Raw genomic sequence first — 9,736 nt, 5'->3', positions numbered from 1 at the left:
ATGTCGGACGATGGCAGGCAGCCGGCTGTTGACAGCGTGGATCAGATCCGCAGGCACAGCGACCCAGCCTGGAGGAAGGGAATCCACTTCTATGTTGAGCCCAGGGAGTTCACTATGAATCCCAGCCGAGGGACCATCCTCCCCCAGGGACACCAGGACATCGAGGTACAGCCAGAGTCCAGCCACAGATGCTGCAGCACCAGGGCTGAAGCTGCACTGGAGTGTGGGAGGGCTTTAGCTCTGGTGCCAGCTTTGAGCATGGTGGGAGGGAGAGATCTGCACTGCTGGGAGGCCTCTGCTAGCTGGCTTACTCGGGATGTTCCTCCAGGAGCACTGTTTAGTTTCCAAAATCATCTGCTGAGGTGACATACCTTATGGTCAAGGCCTGAAGCCATTCTTGTGTTTTTGAGAGCGATTGATTTGATTGCAAGTGGGCAGAGCAAGGATGATGGCAGAAGGTGGCTGTTAGAGAGATGTCATTGTATAAAGCAGTTAGCTTTTCCTCTTGGTCTCATTTCCCCTCTCCTGGGGAGCAGAATGATTTGTGTTCAATGCAGGAAGCTCCAGGGGGGACAAAAAACTCTGCAGCCATGAAGTGCCCAGCACCTGCTGGGCCACACTTTGCCCTCAGCTTGCTGCTGTAAAGCTGAACTCATTCTGTTCAAGTCAGATTCCCTCTGCATGGATGTCATTGTAGTCAGATGAGAAATTGGACCCTTAATTTGAATGCAGTGTTGCAAAGAGCTTTAGTCTAATGTTTGAATGTAGCTGACCTATGCCCTGATAGCAAGGTGTGTTTAACAAATCTGGTATTGCCAGAAGATTTTGTTACTTGAGACTTGCTCTGCACATGGAGCGGCAGAAGAATGAAGGCCAAATCCTCCTCAAGAACTGGAGGATATCACACATGGGTAATGAGCTTTTGTAAGGAAGAATTTCCTGTTCTTCTCTTCCACCAGGTGACCCTGTGTTCCAACACGGTGATGGAGTTCTGCCGGAGGATGCTGGTGGACGTGGAGGGCATTGGCAAGGGAGCGGCAACACTGGTCATCACAGCCAGGTACCAGCCCTTGCCTGGCCTCCCCCAGGCACTGCCTTGCACAGGCTTTGCTGGCTGCAGCTGCCAAGGAGAAGTGCTGCTTAATGGCCTCATGTTGTGCCAGCTGGACATGAGAACAGCAGGGCTTGGACAGCAGCCTGTGGTGAAAAGCAGCCCTGCTCACAGCCCAGCATGGTCCTGGGCCCTCTTCAAAAGGGACCAGGAATGGTATCATTTCTTGGCCTGGGTTTTGGTGCTTGAGGTGGAACAAATTTCCCGAGGGCCTCCTCTCCTTCTTGCTGCAAGAGGTGGAGTTGTGCTGGTTGTGACCAGCGTGCATTGGTTTGGGCCACAGCAAGCAGCCTGCTGAAAGTCAGGCTCTTCTTCTGTTCATGAGGGCACATGGCAGGGGGCAAGTGGCTCCCAGCAAGAGCGGCGAGGGCAAGGTCTTAGGAGGGGAAAGCAGCCCTGGATGTGGCAGGTCAGCTCCAGTTTTTCTCCTTCCCTCTGCTTCCCATTTGGAGCTTTAATGTTCTCAGAGTTGAGACCAAAGGTCGTTGTTGCTGCAGCAGAATTGCATCCTGCTCTGCTGCTGTGGGTGCCAGTTGAATGCCCAGAGGGATGCAGCTCCCTGGTGCTGTTCCCTGTCCCAGGCAGAACCATCCAGTCAGTGCCTGGGCTGCCATTCTGTAAAGCAGGTGGAGCTGGGGCCAGTCAGTGCCTGGAGCTGGGGAGGGAAGGAGGAAAGGAGCTGCAGGGCCTGGGAGGGGGTGATCAGCCACTCTGGAGGGCAGCTGGTGTCTCGTGCCCTCCAGGGCTGGGGCAAAGAGCTGAGTTCTCGGGCAGGGCAACAGCACCATGGCAGAGAAGGGAGTCATTTTTCCTGAGACACTGGAGCTGTGTGTTCCTTGAGCCTTAGTGAACCCTGATCCTTGTTGGGAAGGCTCCCCCAGAGCTCATGGATCACTGGAACTGTGACAGGAGTCCTTGCAAGCCTTCTTGGGCAAAGGAGGGGCTGAGGCAGCTGTGGCACAAAGTGCTCTGCCTGGGGCACTTGGCAGCCTCTGGGTGCTGCCTCTCAGGGTTTGCCCCTCCTTGACGAGACCTGTTTGAGTGGGAAGAGGCAGAAGGCAATTTATCCCTGTAGGGCTGTTAAATGTCCATTTGACAGTGACCAATGTGTTCTGCTCCATTGCACAATCTTTGGGGGTAAACGTTCTCCATTCTCTCAGTATCTCTGATTCCCCTGGGGTCATCTCTTTGCCCAGATGTCTTGTTCCTGAGCTCCAAGTGTCCCCTTATGTGCTCCAGTATGATGAGTGCCACCTGAAGGTGCCCTATGAGAAGAAGCTTGTCATCAGGAATCCCAGCCACCTTCCTGGCTGCTACGGGCTTATTGCCCAGGTTTGGCAACACATCCACTTCCTCCTGTCAAATATTATTGAGGAGATTCTTAGGGGGAAAAATGGTTTGGATAAGACTTTGCGGCTTTCTGGTCAGTCTTAAAGATCTGCTGCGAACAGGATCCTACCCGAATGTAAACTTGAGGAGGCAGTGTAAGCTGCTGAGGAAACAGTTGTTGTTCTAGTCTTCAGGGTGTTTTCTTGTGGGAGATCTTAGAGGGTTGTGAAAAGCTGCTGCATCCAGAGACACCAGTGCCTGTGCTGGCAGCCTCCTTGCAGGATCCCCTGGGAGTGCTAAGCCTCCAATTCTTGCATCTTGTTTGTGCCTTTTACCTTTGTCCTGGGGAGTTTTAAACGTGTGTGTAAGTTGCTGTTGCGGTGGATGTTAAGGAGTCTAAAGTTTCTTCAGAGGTGCCTCTGAAGCTGCATTTCATTCTGTCCCTTCCAGAAACGCAAGGAGGACTCTGCTGTGTTCTACTCCAGCCCCCAGCCCTGTGGGATTGTCCAGCCCCAGAGCACAGCAGAGATCCCAGTTGTGGTGGAGGTGCAGGCGCTGGGTGAGCATCGCACCAGTGTTCTCATCGGCGTGTTCGGGGATGAGAGGAACCCCCTGGTGAGGGCGAGGGGAGCTGTGTGCCTGTGGGCAACTGCTCCTGGCAGGGGGCACAGGGACAGGGATTCTTCCGGGGAAAACAGGCACAGGCTGCTGTGGAGAAGGACAGGAGGGATGGGTGGCACAAACAGCTCGTGCCTTAGAGGTGGGAATCTCAGTGTCTGACACAGAATGGAGTTTGGCTAAGCTGGGATCCAGGGTCATTTTAGTTCATTATTCTTTAAAATGCTGTTAAATTTGGAAACATCTGGTTTAAAATGTCATCTCTCTGAGCACAAAATAGGAGGTCAGAAGACTTCCAGGAGCCTTGAGCTTTCTATAAAAGAAAGGAAAGCTGGCATTTGAAGAGTGGCTGCAAGGATTGAAACTTACATTTAGACATATGGAAATGGTGATACCAAATTCCCTGGATAGCAGGAAACATCTGAGTTTGGGCCATTGTGGCACTGCCTGTAAATCAGTGAACAGGAAGGACAGGCAATGCAGGCTGTGCCAGGGAGCCTGAAGTTTGACAAAACAGTTGCTTTCAACTCTCAGGCTGCTTCCGTTCAAGAGGAGGGTTTCTGCCCACCAGAGGAACCAGTTGTTTAACTGTCAGCCTGGTCTTAACTAAAGATTTCTTGCAAATCTTTTACCTTTGTGCCAATAATTTGTAGTTTGAAAGGTTCTCTTACCTTAATGCTTTTCAATTTTGAGGTGAACATGTATTTTTCTTTTTCCCCAAAAGCCGAGTATTTCAGCTGGAGAGTGCTAGGTGTCCCTAAAGAAATAACTTGAGCAGGGTTGAGCTGTTGAAGGTTTTCTGGGTTTCCCTGTTGTGGTTTGTTTTGGGTTTTTTTAAAAATCTTTCTTGCTTGCTTCCTGGCACAGAGAGCACAATTACGGAGCTCAGGACGGCTGTCAGAAACCTCCCTAAGCCCAAGGGTGACAGAGCTTGGCAGGATCCCAGCACCACAGCCTCTGTATGGATGGATGGATGGGTGGATGGGGAATGTGACCTGAGTCGCCTAGGAGTGTTGGAAAATGTCAACCAAGCCGCCAGCAGTGTCAGGGGATCATTCCTGATAAATCCCTGGTGGAGCTGCAGAGCTTCTGGCCTTGGGCACTGGGGGGGCTGTGCTGGCTGGGCACTGGCTGGGTCTGCCCCTGGGTGCCTCAGATCTCACCTTTTTGCTTGCCTTCTCTGTCTTTTCCTCTCCCACTGTGCTTTTGGCATCCCCACTAAGGTGTAATGCCTGTCCTCTGGAGTTGCTCAGTGCAAGCAGTTGCAGCTGCTGCAGCAGCTCAGTGTCATCCCTGGACTGCCTTTAGAGCAGAGCTGCTCCAGCCTGGATTGGGAAGGGCTGGATCAAACCATTTCTCAGTTCAAGGTGCCAGCACCCAGCCAGGGGCTGCATCCTGACCAGGAGCTGCTGGTGCAGGTGTCCCTCCCTCCCACTGCATGTCCCTGTTCATAGTTCTCTTATTTTCCAGAGATGAGCTTCACCCACCGAAATTTAAGCCCCAACCACCGAAGGAGCAGAGAACCAGCTTGGATTGCCCAGCAACTCGATGGAGGCACTTCAGGATTGGAAAGGTGTATGCAGCCGGAGCCCTGAAAGAAGTGCAGGATCTTGCCCACTCTTCAGGAGCAGAGGTAGATTTTCTTGTCCACCCAGTGCTTGTGTTGCCTCCCCAGCCTGCCAGCACCAAGTCATGCTCGTGCTGACCTCCCTTTTTGCTGCCCTGCTGTCCTGTGCCCTGGCAGTGGGCTAGACATGGGGTGAGTGGGAAGGAGAAATAGGAGAGTTTTCCTTGGAGAAGCTGACTCAGATCCTACAGGCCTGTGCTGAGTGTGGGTTTTGTGGCCTTGTTTCCTTCCCAATGTAAGATGAGGCTTTTGTCTGCATCATCATGGTCAGAGCTCCAGCTTCCTTCCCAGAGCAAGCTGGGATGAGTCCTGATCTCCATGGAGCCTCTTCCCAAGCCAGCCAGACTCCCTGTGTGCAGGGCTCTGTTTTCACCCCAGAGCTGCTGTTGCACTGCTGGCCCTTAAGCTCTCTTACAAAGGGAGACTTTGCTCAGTGGCTGTCTCTTCCTCCCAGCACAGAAAATGGCTTGTTTTTCAGGTGCCAGCACAAACTCCTGAATACCTTCCCCTCCCACGGGGCTTGGAGGGATTCAGGTGCTCCCTGGACATAGTGCACACTCCCCTCGGAGCAGAGAAGGCAAGAGGGAATCTGTCTCACTTGCCCATTGTCAGTGTGGCCAGCAGGGCTGGAGCTCCCAGTGCCACTGGGGGCCCTCAGCTTTTGCCACAGAGGGGCCTCCCCTCCCTCCAGGCCCAGCACAAAGTGCTGCTAAAGCAGCTGCTTGTTGGAGAGGCCGTGCAGGACACGTTGTGGGGCTGCCCAAGGACGCTGTGCAGCGCCTGTGGAGGGCACTGCTCCCCCTGGAACTCCTCAGGTGGTCCATAGGGAATTTTTGCAGGAACTTTTGCTGTAGCACTTTGAGAAAGCAGCATTTAAATCAGAGAGAGGGGAGGAGTCTCAGGAGTCAGATGAGCTGGGCTGGACTCCTTCGCTCAGCTCCAAGAGCTCTCACTCTGAGTCTCCTCCTTCTCTAAAAGCAGGAAGTTTTTAAACTTTTTCAAGGCAAGTTGTGCATCAGAGAGAATTTCTACTGCCAGGAGACATCCCAGTTCCCTTTAATGTAATGTACTAATTAATGCATTGACCTGTGAGCATGGGAGAAGATTTTCCCCATGGTCCCTGCCCTGGTCAGTGGCATGGATGCAGGAGGAGGTGAGGGTGATTCATGCAGTGTTTGGGGAATAGGCCCCTCCAGGTACAGCTGCACTTTGCTCCAAGATGCTCTTCTGCATCCATTTCCATGCTCAATACCTCAATCTCTCCTATCTTCCATCTAGGCCTTCAGTATCCTGCCACTCTCAGGTGTGCTGCATCCAGGACAGAGCCAGCAGGTCTCCTCCACCTTCTCTGGCCACCTCAGCAGCACCTCCAATGTCACCGAGTTGTGCCACGTGGAGGGAGGCCCCACCTGCGAGGTGCTGGCGACCGGGGAGGCCTCAGGTGTCAGCTCCTCCCTGAGCCCCCGGGAGATCAGCTGTGGCTCTCAGGCACCTCTCAGGGAGAGGTGAGTGAGCCTTGCATGGGTTACTGCTCTGCCATGGGTTCTTGTCCCTGCAGGGCTTCCCTGCTCCAAGGACTCTGAGCTCAGAGGTGCTGCATAGCAAAGGCCAGAAGCAACACAGGGATGGCCACTCTGAGCTCCCTGGCTCCCAAGAGAGGAAGGACCTTCTTCTGTTGAGACAGAATATCTTCTTCTCTATTGGAGTGCTGAGCCCTCCTGGCTTAGCTGCTGCCTGCAGGGAGCTGGGCTCTGGGTTTGTCTTGGCACTGCCTCTGGAGGTGTCTTGAAGTCCATGGTGTTGAGTGGCATCTTCTTCATCACCTCCCTTCATCACCAAAGCAGTGGGATTGTGGTATGAGCAGGTGTGGGGCACAGACCAAACCTTGCTTTGGGTCCTGCTCCTGCCCCAGATGAAGTCCTTGCAATGCTGATCTGCCAGGTTCTCCTTGTGGTGGGACAGCACCCAGAAAAGCTCATGTCCTTGAGGCTCCCCTTCAGCTGCAGCAGTAGGCAAGCACAGGAGAAGCTCAGCTCCAGCAAGGCAGCCCAGCTCAGGACACACAGGCAAAGTGTGGAGCTGGGAGGGGAGGCTGCTCAAAGCAAGCCTGTGCATCAGGACTTCTTCAGGCCAGGCTGAAGTTGGTTTCATGGGGAGGAGATGGATGAGGCTGCTTCCAATGGTTTCCATGGCAGTCAGCCCTGGTTTGCTTGGTCACAGCTGGGTTCCAGCAGGAAATCTGGCTGACAAGAGCCTGTCTGGCAAGAGAGGAGTTCCTGCAGCCTTTGCTTTCTGACTGACATTGGATTGTTCTCATTAAGGAGCAGGCTAGGAGTCCTTAAAACTGAAGATGACGGGCAGAGACTCTCTAACTAATTAAAGTCAGACAGTGGTGTGTTTATTAACACCGGCGGGTGGCACCAGAGCCGTCCCTAAAAGGCGTGACTGTGCTGCCCAAGGTTCTCTGCCCTCTCTTTATTTCCCAAGATCTTACATACAATACATCTGCACAGCCCCAGCACCTCCCATCCCTGCTCTGTATTCAAATGAGGTCATTGGTCCTTCACACCTGTGCAATTCTTCTCTTGAATTGGGTTGTTGGTCTGAAATTGGGTCCGTGGTGTTAAGGGATGAAGTCAGGAATGTCTTCATCAGGTCTCTGTGACCCTCTGGCAGGATCCAAGATCCCCTGCTTAGTGATTGATTGACAGCAAGCCCAGGTGCTAAACCATTGTTCTACTGGTTTCAATTTGTTCTTCTAACAGTTCACTTACTCCACTTCCTTCTAGAAAGAAGCTCCTAATGGTAAACAATAGAACAATCAGCTCCAGCTTAAGCATCTCATAATCATTAACCTATGGTCTGCCTATCTACCTTACATCCTGATCCATGGGAATTGCTTCTAACTTGTGGGAGCTCAGCACATCACTCCTGATGTCCAGAGCTACCGAGAGAACCCTTGGGGGGCTCGGGAGTCCTGGAATGTTGCCAAAAGCACTTGGTGGCTTGATTTTGATCCATCTAGAGATGTGCCACCGATGTATGAGGAAATGGAACATGCGAGAACCACTCAGGTGTAAATAGTGAAGGGAAGATATTATTATAGGGTGAATTACAAATCTTGGGGTTTTGGTACAGGGGTGTTGTAGAGACAAGATGGAGGAATCAGGGTGTGCCACCAGGCTTTTCCTTCTTCTTCCTGTCTTCCATCTTCTGGGGTGGTGTTGGCACTTGTGGATTGGTCTGGGATGAGGGTGTACTTAGTGACGAAGATGATAGGTATTGGGGACAAAAATGTAAATATGATATACGTAGTTTTTGTTATAAAAGATGCGGCCGCCTTAGGGGTGGGCAGAGTGCCTTTGGCTGCCGTGCTGGTCAGATCCTTCAGGCAGGGAAAAGGACTTTATAGATAAGAGATAATAAACAAACTGAAGACCGAAAAAACCTAGCGTCCAGTCTCATCCTTTGAAGCCCAGCGTGCAAGAACCATCCTAAGCGTGTCTGGGGGCAGAGACAGACAGCCGACCCCAGACTAACCCTCAGCTGAAATCTTAACCCTTTAAAATCATGCTTCAGCTGTGCCCAGGGAGAAGGGGCTGAATGAGCTGAGTAAGAATGGTAGGAGAGAGAAGCAGATGTCAGCAATCTGTACTCTGCTCTAACCTGGGAAGCCAAGAGACAAAGGGCATTTTCAGCACCTGTGCAGAGAGCTGGTGGATCAGCCTTTGGCACTGGGCTGGAGGGCTCTGGCTGAGCCTTAAGAGGGAGCTTGCACAGTCAAGACCTCATGATGGCAAAGCTCAGGTTTGGCTGGTCCTGGAGGTCCCCTTCCACCAACGCCCTCACTTGGGATGTTCCCAACCTCTGTGGGTTGAGGAGAATTCACCGAAATGGCCTCAGGGTCAAGGAATGAAGTGCAGGGCCAGCCAGGACTGGTGAGCCCGAGTTTCTGCTGGGGACTCTCAGCCATGTTTTCTGTTTTGTCTGCAGAAGGGAGCTGAAACAGCCAGCTCAAAAGCCTGAGGAGGAGGTAAAAGCCTTAGAGAAGGAAGAGATGCGGAAGGAGGACGAGAGGTGGAAGAAGGGAAAGAAGGGAGTCTCTGAGAGGAAGCAACATCCAAAAGCAGAGAAGGGGAAAAGCAAACCCCTAGAGAAGAAGGAAGCCAAAATCCCAAAAGAGAAAAACAGATCTCCTGAGAAGAAAGAAAAGAAAGCTGCAGAGAAGAAAGAAACTAAGGCCCCAGAGAAAAAGGTCACCAAAGAATCAGAGAGGAAGGAAACCAAATTACCAGAAAAGAAGGAAGCCAAAGCCCCAAAGAAGGGGGAAGCAAAACCCCAAAAGAAGGGCGGGAAGTGAAATCACAGAGAACCCATCTGGGATGGAGAGGAATTCTTAATTCATTATTTACACAACCCATCTTACACAGTTTGACAGACCTCAGTGCAAGTTTAGTTAGTTCATAGATTTCATAGCAGTTATTCTAATATTGATTAATAAAATAGATTTTAGTTGTGCATCAAATCTCTGTATTGTTTTGTTTTTCTGTTCTCTTCACTGATTCTCATGGCACAAATCACTTGTTTTTGCAGGTGCATTTGTTTCTCACCCTCAGAATAGATTGTTCACAAAGTCTCATTCTCAAAATAGCTTCACATGGGAACTTGTAACTGCTTAGCTGCAATTAGAGGAGATGACAGGCCAGCTGTTAATAGAGCAGAGCAAGGCCTGATTTCATAAGGCCTTCCTTTTATCATTATTCTACCTGTCTATGGCATCTCCCTGTCCTGGGTCAGGGCAAATTTTGGAGAGAACCCCCAAAGGGCCCCCCTAGGAAATCGGATTCTACCACCCCTCCCCCAACCGGTCCAGGAGAAAATACTTCCTTGGAGAAAAGTGGAAAAAAACTATTTATTAAACAAGAAAACTTAATATTAAACAATAAAACCCCTTGCTGCTCCAAAGGACATGACACACCCAGAAAGTCCCCTCCCCAGATTCCAGTTCAGCTCACTCAGTCCCTTATCAGTCCCTCCGGCGCTGGAAATGC

The 9,736-nt window shown here is 51.5% G+C and overlaps 1 protein-coding gene across 1 annotated transcript; it reads left to right on the top strand.

The window, feature by feature from the left end:
• LOC132334962 (hydrocephalus-inducing protein homolog) lies at positions 1–9,175 on the top strand. Its single transcript, XM_059861084.1, has 6 exons — positions 1–165; positions 960–1,060; positions 2,308–2,443; positions 2,951–3,055; positions 5,964–6,190; positions 8,679–9,175. Exons 1-6 carry the CDS (start codon positions 1–3, stop codon positions 9,043–9,045), a joined length of 1,101 nt encoding a protein of 366 aa, XP_059717067.1. The 3' UTR covers positions 9,046–9,175.
• Positions 9,176–9,736: the final 561 nt, after the last annotated feature.

This window comes from Haemorhous mexicanus, chromosome 16 (assembly GCF_027477595.1).
Source record: "Haemorhous mexicanus isolate bHaeMex1 chromosome 16, bHaeMex1.pri, whole genome shotgun sequence".
Lineage (NCBI taxonomy): Eukaryota > Metazoa > Chordata > Aves > Passeriformes > Fringillidae > Haemorhous > Haemorhous mexicanus.
Note: the sequence above shows the minus strand (reverse complement) of the source record. Positions and strands in the feature narration are given on the sequence as shown.

Coding starts and splice junctions, on each gene's coding strand:
- LOC132334962 (XM_059861084.1), top strand. CDS start 1: ATGTCGGACGATGGCAGGCAGCCGGCTGTTGACAGCGTGGATCAGATC. Junction 1,061..2,307: donor ACACTGGTCATCACAGCCAG/GTACCAGCCCTT, acceptor CTCTTTGCCCAG/ATGTCTTGTTCCTGAGCTCC. Junction 3,056..5,963: donor GGGATGAGAGGAACCCCCTG/GTGAGGGCGAGG, acceptor TCTTCCATCTAG/GCCTTCAGTATCCTGCCACT.